The 16,857-nt window shown below is 41.8% G+C and overlaps 1 protein-coding gene across 3 annotated transcripts in view; it reads right to left on the bottom strand.

Annotated features, from left to right (window-relative positions):
- Window positions 1–7,473: 7,473 nt before the first annotated feature.
- Window positions 7,474–16,857, bottom strand: part of CFAP20DC (CFAP20 domain containing) — a 256,111-nt gene continuing 246,727 nt past the window's right edge. Inside the window, exon 17 of one of the 3 annotated variants that reach the window (XM_019724118.2) lies at window positions 7,474–8,036. In XM_019724118.2, the coding sequence (XP_019579677.2) occupies window positions 7,924–8,036 (113 nt within the window). In that variant the 3' untranslated portion in view covers window positions 7,474–7,923. The remainder of the gene's footprint in view (window positions 8,037–16,857) is intronic. The other 2 variants (XM_019724119.2, XM_074313195.1) reach the window with 2 other exon arrangements.

The following is a 16,857-nucleotide window of genomic DNA, read 5'->3' on the forward strand; positions in this document are numbered from 1 at the left end:
ATGTTACTTTGTAAAAGTGTCTATGTACTTTGCATATGTCAGTATTCCCCTTTAATAGAAAATAAAATTAAGTTAATTGGAGTGAACTTACAATTACCAGGGAACCTAAATTCATCTGATGCCATGTATCAGCTGGCAGTGTTTTTCATAATTTCCATTACCTGGGCTCTGTATTTAAATAACAATTTAGAGGTTGAACATCTAAATCACTTTCAGGTTGCATCCTGAATTATATGAAATAAGAAACTGAATCAGTCCCAAAATTGGTACCAAATTATCTTAAGATGTATTTCCATATTGAATCAAACTAGTTTTTCAGGTTCCATTTATAATAGTCAGTTTCAGATATAATGTTCAGTACACATTTATTAGAAAAGCAGAAGTCAAAGTCTTGAAAATGGAAACTAATAAATAATAATATAGACTCCTGCCCACTGGTACCTGTGCCATTAGGCAAAACTTTGGCTCTCTCATCATGTTGGATTTAATCTATATCAGTGGTTTTCAATCAGGACTGTACATTAGATTTTCTAGGGGAGGTTTTAAAATTTTCTGATGCCCAGGTTGCACCTGAGACCAATCAAATCACTCTTTGGGGGTGGAAGCTGGGCATCAGTATTATTATAAACTTTCCAGGAGATTCTAACAAGCAGTGAAATTTGGTAAGCAGTGAAGCATTAATAGCCCAGTCAATAAATTTTCAAGTGAAGTTGCTGTACCATTTTGGTTTGAAATTGGCAGTGTGAAGCACACCAGTTTCTCTTTTTCAATTCTTCTGTAGTAATCACCAACAGAAATGAAGCTATTCCTTTAAAAAAGACAAATAAAATATAAAAAGTGGATAATAAGACCTTGCAATAGATAACTTTTGGAGTGTCTGCTTGGTTTACAAGAAATTCTTTGACTGTCTTCCCCTCTTACCCCATCCACAATAATTGGTTCTGGTGGCCATTGGACCAATTAGGCCAATTGGAATTTTGAATTTTCGAATTGAAATTGAGAGGTAATATTTCTATATGGTTGAATGCATGGGGAATGGCTGTGTTCTGGCACTTGGACTGAATTGCTGAGAAAGTTACAGGGAGAGAGAAAGAGAAGAGAAAAAGAGAAAAGAGATGTGCAAAACGAATTAGAGGTAACAGTGCTTTTCTGCATTCCCAGGGTAGACATCTGTCGTTTTTGCCTGCTTGCCATCCCTCTCTGTCTTAACAGGGTCCTCTTCTCCTTCAGAGACTATCTCACTCCCATTCCATATGTGCTGGGAATAACAGAGAGATCAAACCTACTAGCCTCTTGCTCCTTGAGCAGAGACTCAAGGCAGAAAAAGGTGGCACTGTCATTTTGGTGACTATCACCAGGAGAAACTGTTAGTTTCTGCTACAGAATCCCTGGAGCTACTCTGATCCCCGTGCCTCCTAGGGTCTGATTGTTCAACAAGTCTTTGAATTCTGGGGTCAAGGGTGTCTGTTGCTTGCAATTCAAGAATCCTAACAGTTTTCTATAGTTTTCTTGTCTGTCATGCGGGAGACCCTGCTCGCTGCGCCATTTGTTGTGTGGGGCGGCCTGCGGGGTCTCAGCTCCTGCTCCCCATATAAGAACGCAGGATATGTTGAGGCCAAAAAGGAACACCCATGGAGCCATAGATGGGGGAGTCATACCACTATATTCTTGCTGGAGGCTGGGTTGGAGACACAGGAAGCAGGAGCCACACTATCTGCAACCTGCTGTCCACTTCTCTGCAATCCGCAACCTGCACTCCGCCGTGCTAACTGCAATCCACTCCTGCTCGCTCAGCCACCATCTTCTTGCTAGCCCCCATTTTTCTGCTAGTGTAGCCACGGCAGTTATATTAGTGGCCAATGTCTCAGTGGTTACAGCTGGCGGCCAACTAGCCACAGCTGATGGCCATCCAATCACAGTTGATGGCCATTTACTACCCGAGCCAGCACCTTTCCATGTGAGGCTGAGAGCCTGGAAACTGTACTCCTGGCTCTGTCCCCACATTGTCCTAGCTCAAGTCCATTTGGAGGCTTTGTAGCCTTCTGCTTTGGGGTTCATGAGGCACTCTTAAGTCCTTATTGTCGTGCGGGAGACTGTGCTCGCTGTGCCATGTGTCATGCAGGGCGGTTTGCGGGGTCTCAGCTCCCGCTCCCCACATAAGAATACAGTACATGGTGAGGCCAAAAAGGAACACCCACGGAGCCATAGATAGGGGAGTCATACCACTATATTCTCGCTGGAGGCTGGGTTGGAGACACAGGAAGCAGGAGCCACACTGTCCACAACCCATCGTGCTAACTGCAATCCGTGCTTGCTAACTCAGCCACCATCTTCTTGCTAGCCCCCATTTGCTGCTAGCGTAGCCACAGCAGTTATATTAGTGGCCAATGGCTCACTGGTTACAACTGACGGCCAACTAGCCACAGCTGATGGCCATCCAATCACAGTTGATGGCCATTTACTACCTGAGCCAGCACCTTTCCACGTGAGGCTGAGAGCCTGGAAACTGCACTCCTGGTTCTGTCTCCACACTTATTTTTTAGCTTATGATGTTTTGAATATTTGTAACTACATGTCTTAACTGGTACAGACTTTTAATTGACTCCCCTATTTATGTGGATGGTCCTGAGACTGACTAAAGCAGGAACAAGGCTTTCTGTGCCCTACTCCAATCTTCAAGGGCATAATCAAGATAACGCAACTAGTTTATCATTCTGAATGCTTTCTGAACCCTCAGATATTTACTTGCATTTTGTAAGTATGAAGATCTTGGAGAGAAATTCATAACAAAGGTATACTTTATGAACAATGGGATTAAAAGCTTATCATACACAAACATCGTTCTAAATAATGTATGATCCTTTGAACAGGAGCCCAAATCTACTCCTGCAAAAGAGAGCTCTTATTTCCTCTATCAAGCAACATTAAATGAAATTATAGTACTGCCATTAAATCCAACTATACACCAATAATTTTTCATTTCCAATGTTACTCTTCTTTATTAGAAATCATTATTAAATAACAAAACATGCCAGCTAATATAAGTACTTCCTTGAGTTCACTATCAAAATGCTTGGCACACAATTCAAGGGCATCTACTCAAATTCAGGACACACACGATTTCTTCCTTCTGATGCAGCAAGCAGAATTACAGTGACATAACCTTGAAGACCAAAGGAAACCTCCCAATTTCTCTAGGCCCAACATACAGCTGTAGTGAGGTGTATGGGGTGTTCAAATGGGTGACTTCTTCTTAAATCAGGATACATGGAAATAGATTTGGATCATATTATTAAAATTCAGAGATAACAGGTAAAAAAAAAAAGCAAAGCACAGCGCTAAGCAGCTTAAGTGATTAACAATGTTGTGATCTTTGGCAAACTCTGGATTAGCCATAATGAAATGGAAGTAGTGGGGCCAGTGCCAATAAAACGCGATTATAAAGTCTGACCAGGTTGTAACATTTCCTTTTCTAAGAGTCTAAGGAAAGGTAAATATCATCTAGAAATATTCTGGTAAAGAAAATGGGGTTAATAAAAACAAGCAGTTTAAAAAGTATTCTTCTGGGAGATCCAAGATGGTGGAGTAGATAAACATTGGACCTGCTTCCTTCCATGAACACATTAAAATTACAACTAAATTCTGGAACAATCAACCTGGAGAACCATCTGAAGTCTGGCTGAACAGAAGTTTTGTAACTAAGGATTAAAGAAGAAGCCATGTCAAGACTGGTAGCGGGGTGGAGACATGAACCACCACATTCTGGGTGGAGGTTGAGAATCAGGAGGATTATCTCCACTGCAGAGTTTCCCCCAGGAAAAGTGAGGGACCCCAGCCTGAGTACTGGTGCCAGAAAGAGGAGCCCCCACAACATCCAGCTGTGTAAAACAGTGGGGATTCTGACCATCTGGGTGGGACGCAAGCCTGTGGGAAACCCAGATGTCCTCTTAAACAGCCCGCGCACAGCCTCACTCACTCACAAGCACTCACCTTGGGCTCTGGCGGAGAGATGGTGACTTGGGAGGCACCGGAGCCTTATGGGGAGGCAGCCTGAGGTGTGTGGCTTCAGGGGGAGGACTGGAGGACAGTCAGCATTTTCCCTGTGCGAGGTTATCCTTCTGTGCAGCTGGCAGGCAGGTGCCATCTTTCCTGTGTTGAGCCCGCCCTCACAGGCCAAATCTGAATCTGATTGGTCTGGTGAACCTTGTTGTTCCACCTTGGTGACTCACTGAGACCCTGTCCCACCTAACTCACCCAACACCTGAGGCTCTTTCTGGCGAGGAGCCAGCCCTGCCCAAATTGCACTGTTTCTTAGAAAACAATTGGATTCTGTGGGCCCCAGGTGGATGGTAACTGGCAACTGAGGCTTATGCTGAGTAGCTCTAGGCTCAGCATGGAAACTAAACCAGAGTCTACATTAACCTGGTGACTACGACTCTTCCTACTCTAGTGATTCCCCGAGACCCTGCCTCACACAACTCGCATAAGGCATGAGGCTTTATCAGTGGCTGAACCTTAAGGGAGCTGGCAGGTGGCAGCAGGGCTCAGGGGGTCCTGGCTTTTTGCAGAGCTACCCCAGGCCTGGTACTGGTGGCAGATGTGGCAGACGTGCTTAGTTTGCAGTGTGGCTTCTCCCACATACCTCCAATTTTAGCACAGGCAGCAAACAACCACAGAAAGCTTTGTAGCTCCTCCCAGGTAGTCCCTGGCTGGTCACAGGTAGGGGGTGACATAGCCTGCACCAGAGCCCCTCCCAAGAGGCCCCAGAGCCAACATACTTGGAGGTTGACTTCAGCCCACAGCAGAGCACCACCAAATTATCCCCACAAGCAGCACATACAAAGGGTGGTCTCAACAGGCACCAGAGCCTGCTGGGGTGAATCCCACTCAGTGGGGTCAGCCCCCTGCACAGCAGCTCATAAGCTGTATGTGGCCAAACCCCACAGCCAGTCAGCCTGAGGTTCAATCCCACTCTCTGACATGCCAATAGCAATCAAGGCTCATATATAACAAGAGGACATATACAACCCACACAAGGGAAAAGCACCCAGCTTAGGTGACCAGAGAGACTGTGCCAGGGCCACCCAGGGCACCTACTACATAAGGCCACCCAGCCGAGACTGGAAGATGTAGCAGATGCACATAATACATAGAACTAAACACAGAGAGGCAGCCAAAATGAGGAAACAAAGAAATACGTCCCAAATAAAAGAACAGCAGAAAACTCCAGAAAAAGAACTAAACAAAATGGAAGCAAGCAACATACCAGAGATAGAATTCAAATTAATGGTTATGAGGATGCTCAAGGAACTTAGTGAAAACTTCAACAAAGAGATAGCAAGCATAAAAAAAGGAAATAGAAACCATAAAAAAGAACCAGTGAGAAGTGAAGAATACAATAATTGAAATGAAGAATGCACTAGAAGGAATCACCAGCACACTAGATGAAACAGAGGATCAAATCAGCGATTTGCAAGACAAAGCAGCAGAAAGGAAAAAAAGTCCAAAAGAATAAGGAGAGTTTAAGAGACCTCTGGGACAACATCAAGCATAACAACATTCACATCATAAGGGTACCAGGAGAAGAGAGACAGCAAGGGATTGAGAACCTATTTGAAGAAATAATGACTGAAAACTCTCCTAACCTGGTGAAGAAAATAGACATACAAGTCCAGGAAGTGCAGAGAATCCCAAACAAGATGAACCTAAACAGGCCCACACCAAGACACATTATAATTAAAATAGCAAAGGTTAAAGACAAAGAAAGAATCCTAAAAGCAGCAAGAGAAAAGCAACTAGTAACTTATAAGGGAACTCCCAGAAGACTGTCAGCTGATTTCTCAACAGAAACTTTGCAGGCCAGAAGGGATTGGCACAAAATATTCAATGTGATGAAAAGTAAGGACCTACTACCAAGGATAGTCTACCTGGCAAGGGTATCATTTAAAATCGAAGGACAGATAAAGAGGACAGATAAAGAGCTTCCCAGACAAGAAAAAGCTAAAGAAGTTCATTGCCACCAAACCAGTATTACGAGGACTCTTAGAGGGAATTTTTTAAGACAGAAAAAAAAAATCAAAGTTATGAATAATAAAATGACAATAGCTACATATCTATCAACAATTACTTTCAATGTAAATGGATTAAATGCTCCAATCAAAAGACATTGGAGAGCTGAATGGAGAAGAAACAAAACCCTTACATATGCTTCCTATAAGGCTCTCACTTCAAATTGAAAGACACACACAGACTGAAAGTAATGGGATGGAAAAAGTTATTTCATGAAAATGGAAACAAAGAAACAAAAAACAAAAAAATCTGGGTTAGCAATACTGATACCAGACAACATAGACTTTAAAACAAAGGCTAAAGGAAGAGACAAAGAAGGACCCAGTAATCACACTTCTGGGTATTTATCTCAAGAAACCCAAAACACTACTTCGAGGGGACCTGTGTATCCATATGTTCATTGCATATTGTTTTCAATGGCCAAGATGTGATGGCAGCCTGGGTGTCTATCAATGGAAGAATGGGTAAAGAGTAGGTGGTACATATATGCAATAAAATGTTGCTTGGCCAGGGAAGGGGATGGGTTCTTGCCATATGCAGCGGCATAAATGGACCTAGAGAGTATTTTCCTGAGTGGAGTATATCAGACAGAGAAAGACAGATGCAATGTTATTTTGCTTATATGTGGAATCTAAAGAACAAAATAAACAAACAAAAAAAATCCCCCAGAAACAAACTCATAGATACAGAAAACATTTTGATGCTTGCCAGATGGGAGGGGGCTTGGAGGTGTGGGTGAAAAAAGGGGAAGAGATTAAGAAGTACAAATTGGTTGTTACAAAGTAGTTATGGGGATGTAAGGTATAGCATAAGGAATAGTGTCAATAATATGGTAATACATATGTATGGTGTCAGATGGGTACTAGATTTGTTGGTATGATAGATAGGAGGGGGTTGTGTGGCAGGGTGAAAAAGGTGAAGGGATTAAGAAGTATAAACTAATAGTAACAAAATAGTCATGGGGACGTAAAGTATAGGTAATATAGTCAACGATATGGTAATAACTATGTATAGTGCCAGGTGGGTACTAGACTAGTCAGGGGGATCACTTCTTAAATCATATAAATGTCTAATCACTATGTTGTACACCTGAAATTAATATAAAATAATATTAAATGTCAACTGTAATTGAAAAATTAAAAAAGGGGGGAGAAGGAGAATGGGAATAAGAGGTTCAAATTTCCAGGTATAAAACAAATGAGTTATGGGGATGTAATGTACAGCATAGGGAATATAGTCAATAATATTGTGATAGCATGGTACGGTGTCAGATGGTTGCTGGACTTATCATGGTGACCACTTCTTTAGGTTTATAAATACTGAATAACTATGGTGTACCTCTGAAACTAATATAATATTGCATGTGAGCTATAGTTTTAAAAATCTTTAAAAAAATAAGAGATATTTTTTGATCATCATACTTTATTTTTGATACAAATAGATAGTAAAATAAAAGGTACCCAGATATCTTTTAAACAAGAATACATTTTCTGTATACCAAGCCATCATTTACAGATTAATACTGCAAAAATTTTGAATTAATAACTCTTAATTTGTTTACATAAAATTATATAAAATAAACAAAATTATATGTAGGATGAGAACCAACAAATACGAACCACTTCAAAGTCCTAAAATCTTGTCTCTGTATTAATTCCTTCACAGTTCCAAAAAGTCACATGCATCTACAAAAGGAATGTTGGTATTCTTAACAGTGAACATTATTTACAAAACTAATCTCAGTTACTTTTGATTCTGTGGACCAGCCTGACACACACATTGTGGTGTCAACAGAGTCAGAACTTCTGTCCGGCTCTGCCTAGGGGTGGCCATTCTTTGCCCTGGAAGGAGAGATTACACCAACTCGTAGTATTTCCCAGTCTGGGGATCAAAGTAACAGTTCAGACATGGGTCATACAGCAGAGTCAGCACTTCTTCGTCCTCTTCTATACTCAGGTCTTCTTCACCTGTGGGAAGGGGAACCATAGACAGTTAGCTGCTGGCCTGGCCGGGAATTACTAAATGGCAACATCAGAAGGGCAGTGCACAGGAGTCACCATCCCTCCTGGGAGACTTTTGTTATGTGGGCGGAATGGCAATGCTGGAAAGACGGGGAGCCTTGCCACCACGATGAGACCATGTAGTGCAAGACAGAAAAGAAACAGTGATCACAAGGGCAGCTTCACTATAAAGGATAAGGAAAGCCAAGTGTGGAGAACTGGCAGGGAGGGGAAAGCAGAAGCGAGAGGGCCAAAGGACTAACGGGTTATGGGGATTAGGATTGGGGAAACCGGAGCAAGATTCAAAACTTTGTGATCACGGTGCTAGACTTCTTCATGGGCCAGAGCTGTACAAATGCAAAACACGGCAAACTGGATGACATAATAAAGAACTCAGTTCCCATTCCTACATCCTACGAAGACTACTGAATAAACATGAATTAAAATAAAATGTTGTTTAGACATATGAGACACATAAAGCATACAACACAGATGGAAAACACAATGTCAGGTGATCTGTAATTTAATCAGTGGTAGGAAGGTCGGTCAAGTTTGCTGGGAATATGAACATGGCTTGAGGTGTTTTTTTGTTGTTGTTGTGACAGTCATTTGCGTGGTTTGGATGAAGAGAACTCCTACAGCCTAAGTTATTTAGCAAGGTTTGGCTGGTTTCCAACAAATGGCACGGATTGAAAGAAAACTGTTTTACTAAGCTGTTTCCTGCGTACCTTATGTGTGCCCAGTATTGTGCTAAGCTTGGGTACTGGATGCCATCGTAGCAAATGAGTGCCTTCTGAGTACTTCTGAAAATCCAATAATGGGAGTTCTGAGGCTGAGGCTGGGAGGGCAAGACCTCCCTGAGCTGGAGAAAATCAGAGCAGGCTCAGGGAGGAGGGGGTGATTAAGACAACCTCCTCTCTCTGCCTTAGCACAGGTGACTAAGGACCACAGAAACCAAACTTGTGGGTCACGAGCTCACCAGGGTCAGTTTTGGAAGGTGGTGGGCAAGGGACAGCGCTGGTACATCATAGAGGCTCAATAAATACTGAATGTTTTTTGAAAGGTGAATAAATGATTGTGAAACAAAGCCCGTGATCTTAAGTGTCACTGCCCAGAGTGAAGGCAGTCAGTGGTAATGGTGGGATTACATCTTACCAAACAAAATCAGATCAAACTGGTGCATGGATACTGTCAGGACAGTGACAAACTGGAGCTACATCCAAGGAAAGGAGCCAAGATGGGGTCCCAAACTTTACCAGGGTCTGTTTCTTCAGCCATTCTTCTGCCCATCTTCTGATCATCCAAAAACATTTAGCTCGATCCTTCCCGGTGCCAAGCACTGAGCTAGATGTTGAGGATATGATGATATTAAGAAACAGGCACTGTTCTCAAGGAGTGTGCAGTGACATCGGCAAAACAGGAAATCAGCTGACTCTCTTGAGTTGCATGTAGTTCTAGCAATTCTTAAAAAATGGAATTTAACAGAGGAATGATTATGTCTGCCTTGCTTCCTAATATCCTGGTAGAGCCCTCACCGGCTTAGACAGCAGTCTCTCTTTCATTTGACCCTCATGATCCTGTGAAATTGGCAGGAATTATTGGCCCAATTTACAGATGAGGAATCAGCGTCTGCAAAGCTAAATAGCTCAGCTGAAGTCACTTGGTGAGTCAGAGGCAGAGTCAGGGATGATCTTGGGTTTTCAGACTCTCAGTTCAGTGCTCTTTTGAACATATCAGCTTGATGTTTTTACTAAGAAGTGGTGTAACGCATTCAATTGTGAGCTATTATATTACGGGAATTTAAACATGAAAAAGAATAAGAAATTGTAACAGTGTCCCACATGTAAAAAAATCAGGTTTGGAAACAAAAGAAATTTGATTTGTCATATTTTAAAAATCACTGACAAAGATGAGAGTGCATGTGGGAGAGCAGAGGCAAATAGCTCAATAAGCCAGAAGGGACTGGGCTTATTAAATCCAGAAAAGAGCAAGCTTGATGGCAGTGACAGCAGACTTTCTGGCTTCAAGTCCATAAAAGGGGGGCAAATGAGAGAGAAATGAAGATTCTGCGGGGTTACAGGAGCAAGCAATAGGATCAATGGGTAGTTTCAAGGAGATAGATTTTGGCTGGACACAAGGAAGAATTTTCTAAGCTTTGGAGCTGACCAGGAAATGGAACGTGGCCTCGAGGGAGGGGGAAGCTGGAACTAGGACGACCATTTGTGTGAGCTTTTGTAGATGAACGCTGTACAGGACAGGGGACCAGATCCAGTTGTCCCTGTGGTGCCTTGATGAGTCTCTGGGATGCTTGGCTGCAGTGGCTTATGTCCTTGAAGTATGACAGGACTTAGCTAACGGCCACATTAACAGTGGCAGCTGACCTGAGCTCTGTGCACAGCTTCTTACTAAGAACAGGAGCTCAGAGAAGGCAGGTGGCCTTTCTTTTCCTTTCTATTGTTATCTTAAGAGTGGTCCCCAGGGCTCGGCCTCCACCTCCTTCCTCTAAGTAGGAGAGGCTGGGAATGCTTTTCAAGTGGTTGTTTTATATTGAAGATGACCCCTTTTAGGTCACTTCTGCACATCAAAGGAGAATGTACACATCCTTTACTTTCAGATATTCGATCTATCATCCCTTTCATATTTGGGCTACTTCAGAGAACAGAGCAAAATCAGTTTATCGGTAAATAGTTACTGTATGCCTGCTACGTGACTGAGCAGTCTAGCTGTGGATGTGACAGTCTAGTTGTGGATGTGACATGCACACACGAAACAAAAGCAGCTATTATAGGAGTTAAAGTGGGAGTTGCAACAGCAGCATGGCTAAGAATAGCCCTGAGCTCTAGAATCCAACAACCTGGGGATGGATGGGAGCTCTGCTGTTTCCTCCCCGGGTGACCTTAGGCTGGTTACAGGTTACTTCACCTCACTGAGCCTTCACTTGCTCATTTATAAAATGGGAGCAACAATGTTCATTCCATAGGGTTTTGTGAAAGACTAAAATGGACACTGGATAATATGCATAGCATAGTGCAATAAATGATCATTACTCTTACTATTAAGGATAACAACAATAATAAAATAAATCATGAACTATAAGCTATGACAGTTTTGTAACTCAGAACAGGAACATTGATAAAACATAAAATATGAAGAAAAGGCTTCATAGAGACAGATCCCATTTCTACCACTTCACAGCTGTGGGACATTGGGAAAATTCACCAGTCTGAGCCTCAGTTTCCTCAGATGTACAGTAAGGATAGTACCCGTTATAGTACCTATGAGAACTAAATAAGATAACAGCACACAAACAGTGAGTACTCAATAAATGTTGTTATAATCATCATCATGGAAAACATAAGATATCTGAGTTAGACATGAGTGGGGTATGTTCATTTCTACCTTATTCTCTACCCCCAAACTATATCTGTTTGATTTTTTTATCAAAAGAATAAATGATGTGGCACCAGTTTATCAGATTTTAAATCCTGAATCAAGACACTGTACTTGATTTTCGATTTTCTGATGCTGCCATCTAGAATTTTTTTTTTAAAAAGTTAATGTATTTTCCCTTTTATAGATCTTGAAAACTGATTGACTGTATTTTTATGTGCATACAAATACACTATTGTTTAAACAATTCAATGGTGAGGCATCACCACTGGGAACAGTCAGCCTTAGGATCAATAAAGATGACATTTTAGATAAGATTCTGCTGAGTACCAGGCGCTTTCAAACTCTTCCACCAACATATCTCACAGGAGGGCAAAATTAACTTGCACTAAAACCTGAGAAAGTCCACTGTGAACTGCTGAATTTTGGTTTTCAGCAAATATGTGCACTCAAATGGGAGCAAGATAAATGACCAACAATGGAATAAAAAGGATGAAAAGATACTTTCTTCTTTTAGAAAGCTATATTGTGTTTTGGAAGGCAAATAACATGCCATGATTATACTTCAGGTTTTATTTCAGAAACAAGTACATCACCCCTTTTGTAAAAACCTGTGATTGTGTTTTACTTGGAAAATGCCATTTAAAGTAACAGGTTGAAGGGTTTAGATGATTAAATAGGAGTTACTGCAATTTCATTATTTTTAGGCAGTCTCTACTTAATAAATGTGCAGTGATTCAAATGCGTGCTTGTATATCAAATCATCATGCTGTACACCTTCAACTTATACAATGTATTATGTCAATTATATCTCAATAAAGCTGGGAAAACCCCCAAAACATGTATGTGGCTTTCAACTCTGAATGCATTTTGTTACACATGAAGGAAGGTCCCTAGCTGGACTATAAAACTCTGAAGCCTACAGAGCCCATAGTGTCTGGTTTCAGGCAAGGTGGCCATACTGCAGCGAGGGGAAAATGCATCCCAGTTCTAGCAAGGGAAGCTGGACCACATCCTGGGCCAGGACCCCTTCTGGGTGCATCTGGGGAATAAATAGGTGGGGGTGTGGCTCTGGAATAAGGGAGAGAGCCTCAGAAGCCAGCAATGTGTTTACTTCTCTACTGCAGGGTTCGCTCCCAGTACTCCAGAAAAGAAGGCATCTCTTTATACTCCTGAGAGCACTGATTCCCAGCCCTCCCTCCCCCAATCACTTCTATGCAGAGAGGACACCCGAAGGACCCTGATAGCTGCATAAGAGAAAATATATTCCCGGCCCCAAGGTTCATCAGAGAACAAAAGGCAGAGGAAGGGGCGGGACTCTGGATTCAAGAATATCATGAATAATAATCTTTTTATAAGCTGTGAGTTGAGGTGGGGGCTCTGTGGGTCTAAGAAGAATACAAAAGAGAGTAATTTTTTTAATCCAGAAAGCTTTAATAAAGAGAACTTCCTAAATTAAAAAGAATCGCAATGGAGATTTCAGTCATACAGTTCTTATTGACCTAAATGGGAATTCTGTGGTCCTGTTGCAGACTGTCTCATCCGACAGGCCTGGGTCAGCGTTCTGCTCCACATTCAGTGGGTCTGTGACCCGGGCTGTGACCTTAACCTCACCTGTACAGTGGGGACACAACATAGCCCCATGCCTGGGAGTGCTGGGACAAGTCATTGTGAGGTAACGCACAGAAAACTCGACACAGTGTTGGGCACACAGTAGGTGCTTTATTAATGCTCACTTCTACTATTACTTTTAATCACCAATATTGCTTTTTTGGGGGAAGGTATCCTTTGTATCTTAAATAAATCTTCAAGATACAGGGAACATCCAAAAGGTAGACCAAATCATCCTTCTTTTTCCCATTGGCAGAAGGTTGACTCATTCACTCATCAAATATTTATGGAGCGTTTACTATGTCCTGGGTGTCACGTCAAGCACTAGGGGTACCACAGTTGTTTGATGAAGGATAATGTCTGGTGAGGTAACTAATCAAACACATTTTAGAAGGCTGCTTTAGAGTACGAGGTAAATGTCAAATAATTGGTGACAGGAAATAGGACTGTGACAGTTTTCTTCAGCTGGAGCCACACAGATGGCCAGATCCCCCTTCTCTGGTTAGCTCTGAGGAGCCATGCCATTTCTGTAAATTCTTTATTAGTAATTTGGATATCACATCTATAATATAAGCATCTGTTGCTGTTTATGTCTCGTGTGCTATTAATCAATTGTTCATAAAAGAATGGCCTATGTGGCTTTGCCATACAAAAGTTATAAACAGGTTATTTTTATGAGACTCTTTTGGCAACCCCAAAAACCCTTGTTAGTCAATGCCTTTCTTAGTCAAGAGCTACGTAAACTGTGAGAGAGGTTTTGAGCCTAAAGGGAGAGGTCATTATTATTCCATTTTGGAGCTGGTAAGCATGAATAATTGAAGGGTCACATCTGTAAAGGAACAAATGTCAAAAACAAATTGACAACTATTTTTCAAGCAAAGTGTGGTTCATTTTCAAAAGGTCAGTTTTCTTGAAGTAAGTTCTGAAATCTTAAGTTCCCGTTTTTACATTACACACGAGCGCCAGGAAAACATTTTAGTAAGTGTTCAGGGCGCCCGTGCCCATGGTAATTGATATTCAGCAAGTGTACTATGGCCCGGGAGGAGCTGGGCAGAGCTGGCCATTTCTCCATCCTCTTGAACGGCACAGAGCACAGTCCTGCTCCTGCTGGCGGTTGGCTCTGTTGGAAGCCAGGCTGTTCCCTTTGAGGTGGCATTCATACATGTGAGACATGCTGGCTGAGCAGAAACTGTGGCAGTGACACAAACTTGTACTGAATAAAGTGGCAACTCAAGGGCAGGTATGATGATAGGTGCACGTACTTTTGTGTGGCCTGGGGCAAGTTTTCTAGAATTATGCACTGGTCAGGCCAACTTTCCCTGCTATTAAAATGCAGTTATGTCTCCAGCAGCACGGGGGCACCTCGGCCTCCCCATGGAGGGGCTGTGGTTCAGCACATCACTTCCCTGCTCTAAGTCCCTGTGTCCATGTGTAAAACGAGATAATAATAGTACCTACACCTAGTAGGCTCTTAGGAGAATTAACGTGCACATGTAGGCCTAGGTCACAAGCACATGAAATAAACGTTAGCTATGATTGTTTTCATCCTAGAGGTCTGAAGGTGGGAGACCCCTTTCCCCCTGAACCAGCCTTCAAAGCCACCTTCACATCCCAGCGCAATAGTTCTGCAGGAAAGCACTGGTGTGGAGGAAGACTGGGCGCTAATCCTAGATTGGGCTCTGACATTTGACCTTGGGCAAGGTCAAATGGAGCAGGTTGGACTACATCAGTGTTTTTAACTGGTTCATCAAAATCCCAGGGCAGAGTTCTGAGACCCTCACAGTTCTGCTTTTCTCTCTTTTATCTACTGGGATTCCATATGAAATTTCATTTGAAAGAAAAGTGCTCACTGCTTATAAATAAAGTTTAAGAACTACTGCATAATGTGAACTATAACAGTTTAATTCTAAAATGTATGGGTCTAAGTTTAATACTCTCATTGTTGAATTTTTGAAATATACCTAATATACTAAAAAAAATTGGAATTAGGGAGAAAACTGAAAGTAAGAATTCAATGCATTACCTTACTTTTTCAAGATTGTTTGAAGAAATGACCGGTTGAAGAATATTTCTCTCCCTCCTTTCCTCCCTTTCTCCTTCCTGTCGTTCTTCTAGTGAGAATTTAGAGTATCTAATATACACCAGAAATTGCATAGGGTACTAGGGATCCAGGAGTGAGCAGACTGACAAAGTCTCTGCTCGTAAAAATTCATAGGTTATTTAGGACAAAAGACAATAAACAAGTAAACCAATCACAATTACAAACTGTGAAAAGGCTGTGAAGAAAATGTACAAGGTGAAGTGAGAGATTGACCTACTTAGATCAGAGGGTCTAGAAAGGCCCTTAGGAAGATAGGCTACAAGCAAATACCCAGTCCTGGCAGTTCTGCAGCCCAGTGTTCTTGTCCTTCATTCAGCTCCTCACTCCCAAGGCCTTGCCCTTGATCTGGCCGACAGTCACTGCACCCCTCAGCCCCTCCCATGGAGGCAGTACAGCTGCTTGTCATTCCTGACAAGCCTGGGTGGGAGGGGGAGGCAGGTCCAGGGCTGAAACAGGTTACCAGGGGTCTGACTTTTTTTTTTTTCCTTAAAGAACTTAACTAGTTAGCTCTTGAGATGTTTTAATTTGTTTTTCCTATTGATTAGGATTTCTCAATAGAAGAATAAACTTTCCATTCCTGGTTTTATATAAATTATTATTATTTTTCTTGAGTAGGTAAACTCTCTACTTGGCTCAAAACCAGAAAAGTATAAAAATAGTGGTTGGCTCTGGGGCCAGGCTACTTGGATTTAAATCCCAGCTCTGCTTATGACTACTGTGTGATCTGGGGCAGGTTATTCAAGAACTGTGCCTCAGTTTCCTTAGCTGTGAAAAACAACCACACACACCAAAATAGTACCTTCCTCATGGTGGTGCTGTGAGGGCTAAATGTAACAACTTAATGTAGTGTCTGGCATACACTAAATGCTAATTTAATCATATTATGCAACAGAAACCCACGGAAAGTACTAGACTGCCTACAATTGTGCCTCCCTTCTCCTTCTAATGATATAAACTGGATAATTGAACCCATTATTTTTCTTTAACAAACACTTTGTAGGAACAGATGAAAATACTATCTTAGTATATTCATAAGTATGAACTGTATGCTTTACTGTCTAAAACTAAGCCAATGACATGTAAAGATTAACTAGATAGGAAACACTAGTTTTTGATAATATTAATTAGCTACAAACCACCCAACCAGATTAGAAAAGTGGAAAAGGACCACTGATAAAAATCTAGGGTGATACAGAAAAATCTGGTGCAGAAGGGACGCCAGAACTGGTTAACATTAGCCAGAACATTTTTATCATTCTTTGAATCTAATTTGTTAATTTGCCTTCGATGGATGTTCTGTTTACTTTCAACATAATTGAGCTCTTGCTGTCAAAGCAGCCCTTTGCAATGGCGACTTTAAGACATCCTTTCAGTCACTTATCACTAATATATATATATCTTGTGTGCCTTTGCTCAAGGACCACACTCTCCGTTTCCTGTGTCTTATTTAGGACGCTTAACATAACATATTATTTGTTCCTTCACAGCAAGGTCTCCTCCTGACAGCCAAGATTCTATTTTTCTGTCATAAGTAATTATAAATGTACACCTCTAAAAAGATTCCCAATTTGAGGGGCATAATCTATTTCAGACAGTAAATCACACAGACATCTCTATCCCTTGGGCAGCCAAAATGCACGACTCAGATGTATGAGCTTTCACTCTGAATTCTCCGTACCTGAAGAA

Source organism: Rhinolophus sinicus, linkage group LG10 (genome assembly GCF_036562045.2).
Source record: "Rhinolophus sinicus isolate RSC01 linkage group LG10, ASM3656204v1, whole genome shotgun sequence".
Classification (NCBI taxonomy): Eukaryota; Metazoa; Chordata; class Mammalia; order Chiroptera; family Rhinolophidae; genus Rhinolophus; species Rhinolophus sinicus.